We start from the raw sequence: 17,649 nt of genomic DNA on the forward strand, positions 1-17,649 counted from the left end.
GGATACACCTAGCCTATGATAATGGAACCCTCGATAAACCTGGAAGGTGGAGCTGTGGCTGGAGGAAAGGCCCAGGCATGGGTCTGGACTACCAGGAAGGGGTCCTGGCCCCTTTCTTTGATCACTGGGAGGCTGTCCAAAACAACCGCAAACACAGTAATGCTCCATGATAGGTGTATGTATTACAAGTGTGTGGCTGTGTAGGGGAGCCCCAGCAAGACTTGCATATAGGCAACACAGGAACAAATTCATCTTGAGCAGATCCTCATGTGCCATCCTGGGACCAATTCTAGTTTCTTAAAAGAAAACTAAAAAATGTTTGTAGAAATAAGATGGGCCTGAGGCCTCATGGAGCATCCCTGATGGGCACCAAAGAGCGGCAACAGCACAGAGTCCAGGCAGAAAGCTCGTTTCTCCACTCTTTATTAAAGCTAGGTCTTCCTGCAGACAGCTCAGGCAGGGCAGAAGCAGCTGGGGCTTGGGAGGGATGGGCACAGTGCCAGGCCCTGGCCACTAGGGCAAGGTCAGAGACACCCCCAACCCCTACCTCCTCCAGCCTTTGACCCTTCCTGAGGCTCATGTCCCAGAAGACATGGGGAGAGAAGAAACCTGGAACAGAGAGGCCATTGCTTATGTCCCTCCCTGGGACCCTTATCCTCCTCACCACCCCACCCCACCACCTCACTCCGGCCAGGCTAGTTCTTACCACCACTACCCAGGCCCTTTCCCACCCACCAACTACGACGCCTCCTACCCCACCCAGCCCCTAGCAGCCTGGCTGCTGGCTCTCAGCCCCTGAGGCCTGTCTACACTAAAACAGAAGGAACTAGGTCTAAGGGAATGCAGTCACTTTAAAAATCTCAGTTCTCTGGCCCCAATCACATTGGCCCAAAAAGCACAAAGGGAGGGGGCCTCACATGAGAAGTGTCTCAGCTGTTGCCCAGTGGCTTCCAACAGTCCAGTCTAGAGGGTGAGGCATCCACCAGGCAGGGGCCTTGCATAGTGGGGTACTTAGTTTATCACTGAGCTAGGGGCTCAGGTCCACACCCTGTGGGCAGCCACTGTGCAAGCCACCAAACCCTCAGTGCTTCCACTGACCCATCTGTGAAATGTGAATCTAGACAGAAACACTACTCGTTTCTAGTGTAGAATGACTGAAGCAAAGTTAAAGGGACATGTGAAGGTTGTAGGGCCCTAAGTATGGGACATGGGGAAGGTCCTTGGACCAATCTCAGTGCTTTAATATAAATGAGCACTGGACTCAGAAGGGCAGGTCTCCATGTATCCCCCTGCTCCAGGAGACGTGGCAGCTGGGAGAATTGAAAGCTAGGACCCAGGTGTGTAAGAGCCTGAATGGGGTGTCCCAAGGATGTCTGAGTGTGCCATCTCCAGCTGCCAGAGGTGGGAGGACCAAAGGACTTACTTGGGAAACTGAGATCAAAACCCACCCAAGGCTAACGCCTGGCTGATCTCAGTGATGTGGAGTGAGGCGAGTGAACAACTTTAGAGAATAAGGCTTCAAACTCTCTGGGGACCCTGTGAATATCTATAACCCGTCAGCCCTGACCACAAATTTGGTTTCTGGCTTTTTGTCCTCCCACATTCTTCAGGCCATACAAGAGACAGAAATAAATATCCACAGTCGACAGAATCAAAGCTTTTCCATTTCCTCCCTGGATTATTGAGGAACACCGTTCTTTGGAAACCTATAAGGCTTCCTTTTGTCACCCACGCAGTTCTTAAAACTTTCTGATACACACAAACCACTGAAAGGTCCCTGAATCTCCCACTAAGGAATGAAAGAAGTTCTCAGCTGAACCCAGAAGACAGGACTTGACACTGACCCACCCCAGCAGCCGGATGCTCTTACTTCGACCAGCCCACCCTCCCCAACACAAGGGCTTCTCCGACCTCGATGTAAAACCCAGTTACAAACTCCTAAGTCACTTACCTGGGCCACCCAAATTGGAATCCCAGTAAAATAAATAGCCTCGCCCACCATCCCTACCACCCTGCCTGGCAGCATAGACCCAGAGATGTTGCAGTCTTTGTCAGGGATGGCAGACCCCAGCCCTGGCCGCCTCCACTCGCTGCTGTGCTCTCCGGAGCGCGCCCCACACAGCCATTCGTGCTCCAGGGCAACGGCGCCCTCCTCTGGGGCCCGGTGGAAAGAAACCCGAGGCGGTGGGGCGGAAGGCGGTACACTCAGGGCTGAAGGAAGGCACCGCACCCAGGACTGGAACCCTCGGCCCCACTCCTAGGCCAGAGGGGTAAGGGGCAGGCCCGTAGCAGCCTGCGCCCGAGCCGCCCAGGGGAGGGGCCGGTGACCTAGAGGGTTGAACTTCCTGCTGCCTTGGGCCCCTCACATGATGCTTTCCTCATAGGTACCCGAGGGCCCCGCAAATGCAGTCGCAGGCTCCGAGCCGAAGCTCGTCCCACCAGCGAACTCCAGCAAGGTGCTACCGCGCTCCCCTGACCCGGAACTCGCATTAGCACTCAAGAGTCCCTTGGTGGGTGCCTCGGCCTTAGGCGCCGGGGCCGCCGCTGCTGCCTGCCCCGGCGCACCTGTCGCACCACGGTGCGTCTTCATGTGAGTAAGCAGGTGCGAGCTCTGCGAGAAGCGGCGGCCGCAGTTGGCACAGGCGTAGGGTCGCTCGCCTGTATGCGTACGCTGGTGGGTCACGAGCACCGAGCGCTGTGAGAAGCGCTTGCCGCACTCGGGGCACGGGAAAGGCCGCTCGCCGGTGTGGCCACGCCGGTGCTTGGCCAGGTTGGAACGCTGTGCGAAGCCGCGGCCGCAGTCGGCGCAACGGAAGGGCTTCTCTCCTGTGTGCGTGCGCCGGTGCCGCTTGAAGTCCGAGCTGTGGCCGAAGCCTTTGCCGCAGTCGGGGCAGCGGTGCGGCTTCTCCTCTGCGTGTGCCCACTGGTGCCGTGTCAGCGCGGCACTCTGCCCAAAGCGCCGGCCGCACTCACCGCATGCATAGGGTCGCTCGCCCGTGTGTGCTCGCCCATGCGCCGTCAGGTGAGCGCGGCGACTGAAGCCAGCACCACACACACCACACACAAAAGGTTTCTCGCCAGTGTGGCCGCGCACATGCGCTGCAAGGTGTGAGCCGCGGGCAAAGCGCGCCCCGCACTCCGGGCATGGAAAGGGCCGCTCTCCCGTGTGCGTGCGCCGGTGACGCGCCAGATGCGAGCCATACACGAAACTCTTGCCACAGTCAGCACAGCGGTGAGGCCGCTCGCCCGCATGGTAGCGCTGGTGCTTGGCTAGCGCGGCACGGCGCCCGAAAGTCTTGCCACAGTCCGAGCAGATCCACGGGCTCTCCTCCTCTGCCAACGCGGCGGGCGCTGGCTCTGCCAGTAGCCCTCCAACCGTGGGCCCAAAGGCACGCAGTCCGCCACCACCGCCTCCACCACTGCCGCCACCAAAAGGGTCGCAGGCCAGCCCTGTGCCCTCCACCAGGGACAGCGGGCTTCCCAAAGGTCCCTGCAAGGGACGCCCGTCTGCCGGTAGCCGTTCTCCAAAGTTTGGGAGGCCAAGGATGGGAAAGCCATCAGGGTGGAGCCAAGACTTGGGATGCACAGGAAAGTGGAAACCAAGTGGGTGCGAGGAAGGGCCTTCGCCTTCCCCCAGGCCATTGCCCATCTCCAGGAACCGCCTGTCTGGCTCGGGGTCTTTCTTGCTCTCCGGAGCAGGCGCCTCCGCTATTGCCGCCACCTCCTCTCTAGCCTCCGCTTCGGGGTCTCCATCTGTTTCAACGGCCTCAGGCTCCTCAGGCCCCTCTGGCCCAGCTTCCTGCTCCTCGGGCCCCACTGTGGCAGCCACCTCACTGGACTCCTGTCGCGGGCCGTCACCACTGGGTTCTGTACAGCCTCCACCACGCCGATGGCGCTGAAAGTCGGCACGTAGGCGGAAAGCCTGGCCGCAGTCAGGGCAGCAGTGCGGCCTGTCGGCTGTGTGGACAGCCTGGTGCCGCGCGAGTGCGGAGCTCTGACTGAAGCTGCGACCGCAGTGTGGGCATGGGTAGGGCCGCTCGCCCGTGTGTGTGCGCTGGTGTGTCACCAGGTAAGAGCGGCGTCCAAAGCCTGCGCCACAGAAGGCGCATCGATAAGGCCGCTCGCCAGTGTGGATGCGCCGGTGCGTCACCAAGTGCGACTTGTAAACAAAGCGCTTGCCGCAGTCCGGGCAGGGGAAGGGCTTCTCGCCAGTGTGTGTGCGCTGATGGATGGCCAAGTGTGAGCGGTACACAAAGCCCTTGCCACACTCGTCGCAGCCAAAAGGCTTTACAGCCGCGTGGTAGCGCTGATGCTTGGCCAGCCGCGACCGGTGTGGGAATACTTTGCCACATACATCGCAAGTGGTCTCAGGCCGCCCTGTGGGGGCAGCCACTGCAGTGGGGAACGACCAGGGAGCCAGAAGGTTCGAGCCTGGCTCCCGGCCAGGTAGGAAGGGCTTTGCTTCACATTCCTCCGCCAGGACCCCAAGGCTGCCTGGGTCCGGCCCCCACTCCTCTGGAGTCTGGGCTGAATCCGAATCGTCAGGGCCCCACGTCCCAGGGACATCCCCCACGCCATAGGCCGCGGACCATAGCCCTGGTGGCTCGTTCTCCTCCTCCGCCATCTCTGCCAGGAAGTCCTCATCATCTTCCTCCTCGTGGTCCTCTATATCGTCATTCCAGAACCAGGCTCCTGAAGGCGATAAAGTTAAACCAGAAGTGAGGGGTAAGAGAATGTGACAGAGTGCCTGCCCTGAGAAATCATGGCCTCCAAGGGACTCCAAGTTTTTCAGACATGGGGCTTCCCTCTAGTCGTGGACAGGCATCTCCACTCACCCAAGTGAGAGATTATTCTTGCCCTACCAGAGGCAATAAAGCCACACACACAGTTGGGGACTTTCTGGATGTGGGGCATCCCATGTGGGGATCCCTCCCAGAAAGGTCAGAGTTCCACCTCTGGAGCAACGTCCAGGGCTTGCCACCCTATGAAGGACCTGAGACTGCAAAGTGGTGAGCTTGTTTGCAGATTCTTTTGAGTCCCAAGGCTAAGCCCATAATGGATCCTGTTCCCAAAAAAGAGGAGACATGGATTGTTTTCCAAGCCAGCCCCCTCCCTAGCCGGCTTAGCAGAGGGCAGTGCAGCCTGGAGGTTTCAGCACCCTCAGTGTGCTCAGAACCTACCTTTACAGTCACCTAAGGTTTGCTCAGCATCCCTCCCTCTCCCACAGCAGCCAGGGGGCTTCCCTCCCTCTCCCAAAGCAGAACCTGTTGCACACAGGTTCTTGAATCCCTTTCCCCTTTAGAACCCATCTTACCCTGTGAGCCACCCTTCTTCAGCTTGGGTTTCCTGAAATGCTGTGCATTTGGGAAACCCCAAGCCTACTGGGACTATGGGCACACTGTGAGCACCCCAAGAGTTTCAGCTACTTGTCCTTCCTTTACAGAGCTGCACCCCAACCGTTCCCTTCCACCCTTCTGGAGTCAAGTATGTAGTCTCCTTTTTATGAAATCAATCAGTGCTGGCAGCCTGCCACCATGATGTACAGGGGGAACTTGTGTATGGATCAGCATTAATTCACACTAGAGACATATAGGAAACTGCCTGGCCTGTGGCAGCGCCAGGTGTTCAGAGCAACTGCATACCTGCTCTCCTGTACACTGTACTGTGCCCTTCAGATCCCAGCTACTGGAAGATTCAAGCTTCAATAGCCAGGGCCTAGGAAACTCATTACAGCCCACTTGGGTCTACAGCTAAGACTCTGGCCCATTTTAGCTGTCACCTGGCTGGGGGAGCCTGGACTGCTAAGTGTACCCTTGAGATGGTCAGAGCCTATGGATTCTCAGAAGCCTAGGCTGGCTCCCTCACATCAAATGCTACACCCTGCCAGGCCCTTGTTCTGTATGACATTCTCTATGGTGACCTACAGTCTGATTGGAAAGCACAGCACACTTCCAGGTGCAGTGAAGCCAGAGACTGGCACAGGCCTGACTGCAATTGTGAAAAAAAAAAAAAAAAAAAAAAAGCATACATGGATCATACAAGGGACAAGAAAATGGGTTATTTTATTTTTCATACTAATTTTTCTACAGTTAGTAATACTGTGCTATTGTAGTAAACATAAGCTTTAAAAGTTTATCATTAGCCTGAGTTCACCACTAACTGCCACTTATACCCACTGAATGACAAGTGTGTCCTGTATGGCAAAAAAAAAAAAAAAAAAAAAAAAAAGTCCCTGTTCCTTTTCACTGGGTGCTCTTCTTTGGCAGCAACTCTTCCCCAAATCTGAGAAGGCTGGAGCACACACACCTTAGGGCAGGGATGAGCTGCTGGAAGACAGGCAATCTGGGCCGGTCAGATCAAAAGCCTTTTCCCTTTGGCTCTGATAAGAGTCTTGAGTAGTTTCTAATCAGAGCCCCCTAACAGGGAAAATTCACAATTGAACAAATACAATTTCTTGACAGATTTTTGCATGGATTAGTCCACCATCAGAACCTATTGAGGATCAATGACCTTTTGCTTCATTAATAAGCCTCAAAGAGCTGGACACCAGGGCCAGCGAGAACCACCTCACTGCCAGGAACAGGGAGGGTTCTCTATTAGCACCTTTCCCCAGAGTCCAAGAGCAAGAGGAATGCCTGCTGGTCCAGGAAGATGAGCCCCTACCCATCCACCCCACCTGGTTCTGTAGAGTGGACCAATCCTGACAGATACTTGGGGGAGCTCACCATTACCTCTGGAGCTGGCATGGGTACTTGTCCAACAGCAGGGACAAGTGGTGAGGCCATACCTAAACACTCAGCAAGGTGTTGCAGGCCACCACTACACTCAGTGAGCAGGGGGAAGGGCATCTGAATCCCAGGAAATTTGAAGCTGGCTGCACCGGAGATCTAGGAAGTATCAGGCCATTGGGAGGGAACCTGGGGAATTCCGAGACTAGCAGACCCCAAGACCAGGCTCTGTTCTCTTTACTTTCTGCTGTTAAAGTGGCATAAGGTCTAGAGATTTTGGCCCTGGAATGGGGAAGTCCAGTGTAACAGTCACTCCAGGGACAGAGTTTGCAGGGTGTTTTCTAGCTTTAAGACCCAAAAGCTCTTTATAGATCCAGGTGAGGATTCATCAGCTCTACTTGTCAGACCCCAACAGGGGCAGACAAGTCACTCAAATAAGAAAGTATATGGGGTGTGTTCCTCAATAGCTGGAGGACAATGAGACAGGCAGTGATCCAACAATGACCCTGAGGATTGAGCATGGCTACTTCATCCAGAACTACAGGAGAGAGTAGAGAAGCTCTGTGGATTGGAGCTGGCACTTCACCTTCTTGCACCTAACACCTACTCCCAGGATCTGACCTTGGGTGATAATTAGCTAGGCCTCTGGGAAGAACCTGAGGGACCACAGGAGTTAAACTAAAATGCACCAGCAGATCAGGGATCAAAGTCAGCTATCTAGGAAGGGAGAACCTACCAGAGCTTGGCCACAAGGACACTTTCATAATCTATGTCAAACACAGTGAAAACAGGTTTCTGGCCTACCAGGAATATTAGGTGACAGGAGCTGGGGCAGGCAATCTAAAGAAGGCCCCTTCACAGGTGGATGTCAAGAGAATGAATGAAAAACCCCAGGACTGTGGGTTGTCACCATCATTTCTCCCACCTTCCTCCCAGCATCTAGTCACAGATGCTTTCTAAAAAGTCCTTCTGGAGCCAGGCATGGTGGCGCTCGCCTGTGATCCCAGCAGCTTAAGGGGCTCAGCAACTCAGTGAGACCCTGTCTCTAAGTAAAATACAAAAAAGAGCTGGGGATGTGGCTTAGTGGTTGAGCACCCCCAAGTTGAACTCCCCTCCCCCCTAAAAAAAGTCCTGTTGGACAATGTCGGGCTCCCCTTCAAAGCTGAACACACTGGGTTCTTACAGATCTTAGCATTGTCTCACCACTTCACGCTCCATGGCAGGTCTTCTCCTATAGGTTGATGCCCCTTTACCACATCTCCCCTGCTGTCTCTTGAGGGGCAGCCAAGGGAACCAGCTCTGCTGGGGTCCCAAACCCATTTGTACGTGGGACCTGGGGCAAGTCATTTAACTTCAGTTTCCTCATCTGTAATCTCATTTTGAGGTAATGCTGCAAGGGTTAAAAAAGTAAACAGCTATAAAGTACATGTAGCCATGCTACATAGGCATCACAACTGGACACAGGTGCCACCCCTGCCATGTGTCATTGTTGATTCTCCAAGGCTTCCCCCTTGCTGTTTATTCTTTGTCTTCCCTGTTGTTGAGACTCTGTTCTCTCAAATATTGGGCTGTTAGGCTGTGTCCCTTTTCTACTGCCAGGCACACAGAGCTACAGATTGCTAGAAGGCTGGGTCCCAATCCCTAACTCCAGACAGGTTACTAACTAGCCCTGTGCACCTGGGCAGGCAAGTTCTCCTCTCCAACAGGGCAAGGTGGCAAAGGGATAGGAGAGGCTCCAGGGCTGAGGTATGAGCTGTCTTGGAGCTACCCTGTCACTAGCACTTGGTACTCTGCAGGCCTGGAGACCTCTGAAGACAGTAAAGGTGATCCTGCACTTCATGAAGACCAAGGTTTACCCAGAACCCAGACAGCAGCAGGCTCCCTTGCTCTGCCCAGGCCCTGCACCAGCTGCAAGAAGCTGGCTCTCACGCTCTGATGTCTGGTGACCCAATGGCAGAAACCCCCAGATACCTCTAGGAAGTGCTCTGGGCACAGGGCAAGGGAATATGCCTCCAGCTGCTACAGAGGTAGCTAAGGGACACTCAGAACACCCAAACACACTGGCCAGGAAACCTATCTCCTGGCCTAAGCTGGTCTGGCCTTGGGAAAAGGCAAAGCTATGGGCTTCTGTCCTTCAGATTACCCTTCCCAAATTCCCTGAATAAGATCAGTACCTGCTCTTGCTCACCCCCACCCCCACCCTGCAAAACTTTATCCAGACACAGAAACTCAAGCTGGGCTCAAGAGCCCCTGCCACTGTCAGAAGTAGTACTAGGAACAAGGTACATGAGGATGAAATGGCCAGGTTCGTGGGCATCAGCAGCCTCCCCTCCTAGTTGGGGGAGGACATCAGAGACATCAGCCTCAGCCTAGCTCATCAGCTCAAACTTGGGAAGGCAGCCAGGCTTCCAACTGGGATCTGTCCTCTTGGCCAGGGCGACAGGCCTGTGAGCAAGTGGTCTTCCTCTGATAGGCCATTCCTTGTCACTGGTGAGTGACCTGAGAAATGCCAGTGACCTCTATGGCCTCAATTCCTTCACAGATTATGTGTGGTTATGGTACCAAGGCCTGGCCCACCTCAAAACGATTTCAGAAAACAAAAGCACTCCCAGGTCAGGGGACAGGCCTACCTTCCTCTCACTATACCCTCCTATCCCCACCCCAGTCAGAGTCTCCAGCACCTGGAAACCTGAACCAGCCCCTTGTTCCAGGCACTAAAAAGGCTGCCTCTTTGCCAGGGTGTCCCTGCACTCCTTTCCTTCCTCTGCACCAAGCCCAGGGGTCTAGGGCAAGATAAGACCCAAGCTGCCTCGATGGAAGTAAGAAAGGGGAGTTCAGTGATAGCCAAGGTCCCCTCTGGGGCATGGCTATGTGAAACCTAATGGACTGGCCTCTGAGGTCTCCTTAGGTGCTCACAGCGGTGTGAGCAGAACCCCCAGCAGCCTGGTGCCAGTCTCTGCCTGCTGTGGGTGAGGGAGGGGAACAGCTGTGCCTCTATCTATTGGGGGCAGCCATATTCAGACTCCAGAACAGCTGGGCAGTATTTGCTGATCACTGGATTTTCTCACCTTAATGTGTGTCTCTACCTCTTGCTGCCTTTTAAACTTCATCTCTGTCCTTTCCTGAGTAATGATTAAGCTGGTTCAATCCTGGGTCTTGTATTTCTCTTCTGTCCTTCACTTTCAGAAGAGGGGCAGAAGCCAGCTGCCGAGAGGGTGGGAGTCATCAGCTGGCCCTCTGGGACCCCCATGGTGCCAGGCTTGGTCTGGCTGGCACAGCACCTGGAGGCTGCTGGAAGCTGCCATCAATCTCACCACACCCATTCTGAATGCCATGGACACAGGTGGCTCAATGAGACACAGTGCCTGTTTTTACCAAGCACTGGACTAGAAATGAGGAAGCAAACCCTTCATCCCAGGGAAGCAGCACTGTTTTTTGCACTGTCTGAGCACTGGCTCAGACACCCAATTCTGAAGCCCAGGAAAGATCCCAAGAGGGTCCCAAGAACCTGGAGACTCAGTAGAAGGGTACCTGGCAGTGAAGGGGTACTGTAGACAGAGCCCGAGGCCTCACTACCTACCAAGCTCTTGAAAAACCAATTTCCTTGTCTAAAGGGAGGCTGACAAGCCCTCCTTGTCCTGCACAGCCCAGAGCTGTCACAAAGATGACATTGCAAGTGAGGATGCTCTGATAAGGACATGTGTAATGTTACTACAGTGTTTTTCTGTATAATACCTGTATGGCTGCTCCAGGTCTACTCAGAGCCTTTTCTGCGCTGACATACCCACAGCTCAAGCCACAGATGCCCGTGGGGCAAAAGCCTCCACTGCACACTTTGAACACTGAAAGTGACTGTGATTCCACTGGACCTCAACACAACCAAGAGTTCTAATGCTCAGGTTGGAAACCATGGGTTTGGTTCATATTCTTTATTCTCCATATGAATAAAGGAGGGCTCAGAGAGTTGAAGGAATGGAGCCAGAGCTAGGTCCAAGGCCTCCAGAGAAACTTACCACCCCAAACGTCTTCTTTACACACCACTCCAAAATCTCTTCTCCAGAAGGCCCCAAGCTGCCCACTCAGAACAGAAGTCTGCCTAGGACTTTTGGCGGGACAGAGAAGGCTGAGGGGGACTTTTTTGCAGAAATGGTTAAATAGGTGGAGAAGCCAGAGGACTGACGAAAGTCTCAGCATTAGAAAGGCTGCACTAACATTCTGCTAGGCTCCTAGAACATAGCCTCAGCTCTGAGCCGAAGTCCTGACCACTGTCTTCAAGTACCAAAAGTAAAAAACATTAAAAATAACAATAATAATCCCAGGTTCCATGGTAGGGAGAGGGATCATTTTTAAGGTTCTCTAAGAACCTTCCAGCTATTGGGCTTCTGTGGAATTGAACCAAAAGGACCCAAGCAGAGCAGAGCTTAGTACACAGTGAGTGCTCTATCTCCATGGAACCCACCCCACACTCCAGATAGTCAGCACTAAAACTGTCAAAGGCAGCAGTGGAACCAGATACCAGGTCTGCAGAGACCTAAGGTAAAGACATCAGCTCTGAGCAGCTGTGTTGGCAGAAACCCCACAAAATTCCATCTCATACTCACCTGTGTAGACACCAGTGACAATATCTCCCTCCTCAGGGTGAGGGCTATCTGGGACCCAAGGTTCTTCCCCTTGTTCTAGGTGGAAGATCAGATCTGGCTTGGGGATTGGGTATCCTGCCCAGGAGAGAAACAGATGGCAGCTGCAGAGCAGCTGTTCCTATCCATGAACAGACCCTCTCCTTTCCTCCATCCTTTCCAAGACCAGCCCTCCCTACCTCACACTGCTCGAGGAGATTGTGCATCCCTCCATTCATACCCCACCCTCACCAACCTCCTCTCCTCCCACCAAGCCCTGCCCCATATACCTTCACCTGCAGGATGCCCTCACCTGCCTTCTCCCGTCAAAGTTTCTAGGGCCAAGAAGCACAGCACCCAGAGCAGGATTGGAAGCTCCATAACACACAGCGCCCTGGCTCAGACACCCAACTGACCTCTACCAGAGGCCACAGTGGTCCCGAGGTTCCTGGGAGTAGGCTAGACCCAGCACCTCCCTGCTCCAAGACCCTGAGTCTCAAGAAGCACCCCCTCAGACAACTAAGCCCTTTGCAGTCATTGTAGGAGGGTGCCTATAAGGAACAAAAGGCCTTCCTTACCTAAGGACACCAAGATCCCATAGTTCTCCTGCATTACTTCCTGGTAGAGGCTCCGCTGGTCTGCATCCAGCCTCTCCCACTCCTCCAGAGAGAAGTACACAGCCACATCTTCAAAGGTCACCAGTCCCTGGAAAAAACAGCCCCAGACACTGCCCTGGTTAGAAGCTGAGAGAGCCCCCACACAGCCCACATGATAAAGTCAGAGAGAACATACTAAAGCCCTAAAACATGGATCTCAATGGGACATAGTCAGCATCCCATGCATTACTGGGTCTACAGATGCCCAGAAATACTAAAGGCTTTCAGGCTACACCCTGGCCCTGGAAGGTAGGGTCCTGATCCCATCTAGAGACCAGGGACTTGGGTTCAGAGAGGGTGGAGGATCCAGCTCACAGGGTACAAAAACGAGACTCACATCAAGGTGAGGAGACAACAAGTCCTGTAGCCCCTATTCACAAGCAAATTCTGTGGCAACATCAACAGTGTGAAGGTCCACTCTTGAGCAGACAAGTGGCACCAACTAAACTATGTGGGCACCAGTGATTGATCCCACTGGGCAGCAGGAAAGCAGACCCTCAGTAGGAGACAGGTACTCCAGGTAAAGGGAACTATCTGACTTTGGGGAACAGCCAGGCCTCTGAAGTCACCATGCACAGTGCAGATAAGCGAATGCCTACTGAAACATTCAGGACAACCCAGCAGCCTAGAAAGGGCCACACCCTAGGAAAGCAGAACCATATCCCCTGGGCCTGAGACCTGCAGCCCTGTCCTGGCTAGAGCCTGGGCCCTACCTGAGGATCCCACTGCCACTGCTTCGAGGTCTTCAGGACTTAACGTGTAAAGCCCGCCTGAGGAAACCCTGCCCAGGTTACCCAAGTTCCAGGTGAGTGAGAGAAGCTCACCTGAGACCCAGCTGTAAGAAAATCATCCTCATCTTCTTCTTCCTCCTCCTCCTCCTCTTCCTCTTCCTCCTCCAGATCCTCATCCTGAGCAGTAACCTGGGAAGCCTGCAGGGCTGTGGGGAAAACCTCTTAGGAGTCAGCTGTCCATGAATACCTAGTCTGGTCACTCAGTCAACTGCTGCCCAGTCAGAAAGCAAGGCTAGAGCTCCTAGCTACTCCCACATTTCAAAACCTAGCCCCTGCCACTCCAGCTCCAGCTCTACCCTAGGGGGCCGCAGAGCACTCTCTGGCACGGCCAAGTCCCTGGCATGGCCCACACCAGCCCTTTTCACTTCCACCCCCAAGGATTGGCTTTTTCTTACCCTTTTCCTGAAGAACTGGGGACTTGGCATCACCACCATGGTTAAGACACTCAGGGGTCCCCAACCCTGGACTCTGCTCCTCTGCCATCACCTCCTCCGTGTCGTTATCATCGTCATCTTCTTCCTCCAACTCTGCCTCCACCTCCACCTCTGCCACCTCCTGCACCTGCTCCTCCTCCACCACCTCTGCCATGTCCTCCTCTTCTTCCTCTTCCACTACTATTTCTTCCTCCTCCTCCTCCTCCTCCACCTCCTCCTCTTTCCCTTTTTCTTCTTCCTCTTCCTCCTCCTGGTCAAAATCACACTCTGACCCATCCTCTACCCTCTCCAGCTGGGTAGCTGGGGAATCTGGAGTTGTATGAAGAGCTGCCATCTTCCCTGTAAGCAAGGTCTTCACGCAGCCTGAAATAAAGGCAGGAGACGTAGGTGAAGTCACTAGAGCTGAGGGAGAATCGGGGCTCTACCTACCATCTTATGCTGAGCAACCAGCACATTCTGCACCCAGAAAGGCTGCCTGAATAGCCCCTGAAACATGGCCTCCACTTTCTCACCATTTGGTATGAGCTACTACCAGTTTTGGAGTGAGTCAAGTATTTATCCTAAATCTTTATTCTCAAGGATGAGAAGCATGGAATCCAGGCAACACAGCCTAAAGGTGGTCTACAAGAAACAGCCCATGTGATACAGAGAACAGATACTTACCCAGTCTTCAGCATACATGAACCAGGCCAGCAGAGAATGTCAGAGGCGGGGCCCAAGCACAACCAGATTGTGGACACTTGGGAGACTCAATGGGTGGGAGGAGAGGATGAGAGATTCACTGGCCTCTTCAGGTGAAAGGTGAGATCAGCAGCGAGAAGCCAGCAGATCAGACTCTGTCCTGTTGTGGGAGATAAAGGGCCATGAGTAGGCATTGCCCTCTCCTTTGTCCTTTCCTCTCACTGTCCAAGGCATTTGGGAAAGGTTAAGTGGGCCATGGAGTTAGGCTCATCAGTGGGCCAGCACAGGCAATACAAAATGTTCTGTGACCCCCTATTCTTTAAGCTTAGGTGTCATAAAATCTTAAGGAATAAAATGCCAAAACCCTAGAGGCCAAGATTCTGCTTTCCCACAGATGTCATAGGTGGGTTTGCTCAGGGAGATGGGAATTTGGGAGCCCTGGGACCACTCTTCCTTTACAGTTGCACATTCACCAGGTCAGGACAGTCACAGTTTGGATAAATTGGTTTCTGTGGCTCCTTTTAGGGTATGAACCTGAGACTGGGTCTGTCACTCAGCACCTGCCTCATGAGTGTCTGAGATCTGAACAGGGCCATTTTCAAAGCAACCTAGTCCAACCCAGAATCCTGAGGGGGATGAAGGCATGAGTCCCAGAAAGATCCCAAAATATCAGGCCATGTGGCCACACTAGACATTGGGTCCACCCCAGCTCATCCAGCTCTACCACAGCAGAACACCTAAACCACACTGTGTAAAATTGCCCAGAGTCACGAGAACACTGTTCCATAGGCACACATGGGAAAACTGCTCAGAGACTGACTCTTACTCCACATCCTTTCCCTTTTATTCCAGCAGCATCTACTCGTTTTCCAAACTGCTTTGAACAGCTGTTTTAAAACCTATAGTTCAATGGCCATAGTATCTTTGCAGGTCTGCTGAAGTCTGGGGGCTGGGTCCCCTAGCATCCAAAGACCATCTCTCTCCTGATGGTTGTACTCCCTCTTCACTGGTTCCCCCACACTAGATTCAAAATCTCTACCCCACCCACCCAGGTCTCAGAACTAGACACTGGAGGGCCAGTCCAGCATCCTGCTTCTCCTAGAACCCAGCCCTCATCTCTCTGGCTCCCTGGTGTTGAAAGTTGCCTTAAACATAGGACCACATGTGCACACCTTGCCCTGGTGGGGTGCTCACACTGAGAACACTCAGCAGTGGTTTCCCAAATGCCACCCACCTCACACCCAGAGAGGGCTTTTCTCACTTAGGTCTCAGGTGGTAAAATCAAGCTAAGTATATAAGCACCAGCACAGCATCTCCTACCAGATCACCACCTGGAGCAACAACTTCAGACTCCTCCAGGCCAGGTCGTTATATATGGAGACTCAACAAAAGAAGAGAGCCCGTGGCTTGGGAATACACAAGTCCCACACTCACCACCTCAGGACCTTTACATGTGCCACCCTCTTTTCTTAGAACTCTCTTCCCCCTTCTCTGATGATCTTCCACCCTGGGCCACTGTTGAGCACAGTTCTGTTCTTGTCCCTGGCAGCACCCACATTTTCTTTACCTGAGAGCAGTCAACTGAGGAACAGCAGGAGCTCCCTTTGCTCCTCTCTGAATCCCGCCATTCCAGACAGAATAAGCACTCCAGTATTTACTGAGGAAGTGACCCCAAAATCCATCATTAATGTGATAAAACAGAATTTTTAAAGCTCAGTGTTTGAGCTTACTGTCATGTTCCAGAACAGGTTAACCACACTGGGGGAGGAGAGGTTCTCTGAGATAGAACAAACCCCAGAAGCAGCAGAGTCTCTGCCTACAAAGAGGATAGCAGGTAAAGTTCCTTCTCCCAAGAAGTCCATCCACTAGTGACCAGAGGAGAGAGAAATCCAACTCTTGCAGAGGTGTAGGGACCCTGAGCAGACAAGCCTGATGCCCAGCAGAGCCAGACACCCCTTGTGCCCTGACCCAGGATTCAGAACAGAGTGGAACTCAGGGGTGGGTCAGTTTACACTCCTGCAGCTCCACCCTGGTTGCTCCCTGTCTCCTCAGACCCACACTCTCACCTCCTCCTCTAGCCCACCAGCCCTCTGAAAACTCATTTTGCTCACTTCTCCTTGACCTCTGATCCCAGGTCAGAAACCACAAAGGCCAGATAAAAAGCTTCATTTCTTGGTCACTCAGTTCCACTAGGGCCCTGCACCCTAGGTAGGATATGTTGCCATAGACTTTTAGAATTGGGGGTGATGCCTCCTGCAAGAAGGAGAAAAGTTTGAAAACTAATTAGAAAAAAAAAAAAAAAACTCCACAAAAGTCCCAAAGACAAGGAAATCCACGTGTGGGAGATGCATGGTGCACTTGAACTAGTCAACCTCTTTCCCTCTGGGTAGCCACACTGATGTTGGGGCCAGTGAGGTCTTCTGATCTGTCAGGAAGATGGCTGCCACCAACCTCATCGTCTGTCCATGGATTTTAGCAACCCCCACCTCCTTGCTCCTGATGCAGGTGTATACATGGGGACCATCCCAGGCCCCTGGCCAAGCCAGCCAGTTCCCCAGACCTGCCAATACTTGTTGGGCCAAACCAAGTGCCAATGTTACTCTACACAGGAAGAGGTAGGGGGCTGGTCCACTGGGTACCTATACCTCCCGTTCCCCCAGTTCATCTTGACTTCCACCAAACGCCAGCCCCACTCCCACTTCTGTGGCCACAGGGACACCCCAGATTCCATCCCACACCTACCCACCCTCGGGAATGAGGTCCCCTACCCACCTACTGGCAACGGGCGTCTTAGCATAGCAGCCCAGCGGGCCTCCATTTGCAGATAAGGGAAAGATCAGAGACGCCCGCCCCCCCCCCCAAGGTCACAAAGCAGGCTGGGGCACCAGAACAAGTTGCTTCCACCCCGCCCTCCAGGGGGCTAATCGGACCTACATCTCTCCAAGAAGCCATTCCTATGACAGCCCCTTCTGGATGGGTGTGTCCCCGGGGGCGGGGGCGGCCGCGGCCCAGCCTTCGCCACCACAGCAGAGGAGGCGTGGATACCTCCTGTGGTGTCGCGCGTGTCCTCCCCAGCCCGCCCCCTCCGTGGTGCCTGCCTGGACCTGCCCTGAGGGTCGGAGCCCTCCCGTGACGCGCAGGCCCGGGCGAGAGTCCGCGGGCCTCGCGGGGCGTGGGCGCTGCAGAGGAAGGTCGGTCGCGCGGCTGCGGCTGCGGCTGCGTCCCGCCAGGCCCTGGCCCCGAGCGCCGCGGCCGCCCCACGGCCCCGCCAGGCCTCCAGCGCCGGGCTTCGAGGGAGGGCGGCCCGCCCCTTGCTGCCCCCAGCACGAGCAGACCAGCCCGCGCCGCCCGTGCCACGGCCGCCCGCGCGACCCACTCACCGCGCGCCGGGCCGGCCGAGCCGCGGGCGGATCGCGGGACCGGGGCCTGCGGGCCGCCGGGGCCGCTTTACACAAAGTGACGGCCGCGAGCTGCGCGGCGGCGGCGGCGGCAGCGGCGGCGGCGCGTGGGCACCGGAAGTGCCGCCCGCCGGCCCCGCCCCGTCCGTGCCCACGGGGGAGGCACTTCCGGTCACGCGGAGCTCTCCGGCGCGCGGTCGGGGATCCAAAGGAGCCTGTGCTGCTGTGCTCTGGCCGGGCGCGGGGGCGGTGCGCGCTTCAGAGGCTCCCGGGCACCCACGACTCGGCCAGCGCGAAACCCCAATGCCACTCCTGGGTACGCCCACGAGGTCCAGCCCTCCGAGC

At 54.7% G+C, this 17,649-nt stretch overlaps 1 protein-coding gene across 2 annotated transcripts; it reads right to left on the reverse strand.

Moving 5' to 3' along the window:
• Positions 1-409: 409 nt before the first annotated feature.
• Positions 410-17,367, reverse strand: Znf316 (zinc finger protein 316). Of its 2 annotated transcripts, XM_026407177.2 has the most exons (7): positions 17,287-17,367; positions 13,889-14,066; positions 13,187-13,588; positions 12,825-12,937; positions 11,923-12,049; positions 11,330-11,443; positions 410-4,692 (listed from the first exon to the last, which is right to left on the reverse strand). In XM_026407177.2, the coding sequence occupies exons 3-7, from the start codon at positions 13,557-13,559 to the stop codon at positions 2,363-2,365; spliced, it is 3,057 nt and encodes a 1,018-aa protein (XP_026262962.1). In that variant the 5' UTR covers positions 13,560-13,588; positions 13,889-14,066; positions 17,287-17,367; the 3' UTR covers positions 410-2,362. The 2 variants fall into 2 exon arrangements, with proteins under 2 accessions (XP_026262962.1, XP_077659096.1); XM_077802970.1 differs by lacking the exon at positions 11,330-11,443.
• Positions 17,368-17,649: the final 282 nt, after the last annotated feature.

This window comes from Urocitellus parryii, chromosome 9 (assembly GCF_045843805.1).
Source record: "Urocitellus parryii isolate mUroPar1 chromosome 9, mUroPar1.hap1, whole genome shotgun sequence".
Lineage (NCBI taxonomy): Eukaryota > Metazoa > Chordata > Mammalia > Rodentia > Sciuridae > Urocitellus > Urocitellus parryii.

Bases quoted from the DNA above. Each gene is read 5' to 3' on its own strand.
- Znf316 (XM_026407177.2), bottom strand. From the start codon at position 13,559: ATGGCAGCTCTTCATACAACTCCAGATTCCCCAGCTACCCAGCTGGAG. The intron at 12,050-12,824 runs GTGAGCTTCTCT...TGTTTTTTCCAG, and splicing joins TTCTTACAGCTGGGTCTCAG to GGACTGGTGACCTTTGAAGA. The intron at 11,444-11,922 runs GTAAGGAAGGCC...TCTCCTGGGCAG, and splicing joins TGGGATCTTGGTGTCCTTAG to GATACCCAATCCCCAAGCCA.